The sequence below is a fragment of the Camelina sativa genome, unplaced genomic scaffold (assembly GCF_000633955.1).
Source record: "Camelina sativa cultivar DH55 unplaced genomic scaffold, Cs unpScaffold06855, whole genome shotgun sequence".
NCBI lineage: Eukaryota > Viridiplantae > Streptophyta > Magnoliopsida > Brassicales > Brassicaceae > Camelina > Camelina sativa.
In genome coordinates, this window is record NW_010927930.1 from 1 (window position 1) to 485 (window position 485).

At 44.5% G+C, this 485-nt stretch overlaps 1 protein-coding gene across 1 annotated transcript; it reads left to right on the plus strand.

Annotated features, from left to right (window-relative positions):
- Window positions 1-6: 6 nt before the first annotated feature.
- On the plus strand, window positions 7-475 carry LOC104774923 (papain-like; the record flags this gene model as incomplete). The annotated part of the gene is made up of 2 exons (XM_010499300.1): window positions 7-358; window positions 453-475. Coding segments are annotated over exons 1-2 (375 nt in total), but the record flags the coding sequence as incomplete, so codon positions are not given.
- Window positions 476-485: the final 10 nt, after the last annotated feature.

A 485-nucleotide genomic window follows, 5' to 3' on the forward strand; every position in this document is an offset into this window, starting at 1 on the left:
TCCTCTATGTATGACCCACACAAAACCCTGAAGCAGCGGTTTGAGAACTGGCTTAAAACCCACAGCAAATTATACGGAGGAAGAGATGAGTGGATGCTACGGTTTGGGATATACCAGTCTAACGTCCAGTTGATTGACTACATCAACTCCCTCCACTTGCCCTTTAAGTTAACGGATAACAGATTCGCGGACATGACCAATTCTGAGTTTAAGGCCCATTTTCTCGGTTTGAACACGTCTTTCTCGAGGTTACACAGGAAAGAGAGGCCGGTTTGTGACCCAACAGGCGATGTGCCGGCTGCTGTAGACTGGAGGAAACAAGGTGCTGTGACTCCTATTAGAAATCAAGGAAAATGCGGTATGAAACTATGCTCTTACACAATTCATTCTATAGTTAAAGAATTTGCCAACGTTCATAACTATACTGATTGCGTTTTATTTTTCTTGTGCAGGAGGTTGCTGGGCATTCTCTGCAGTGGCAGCTA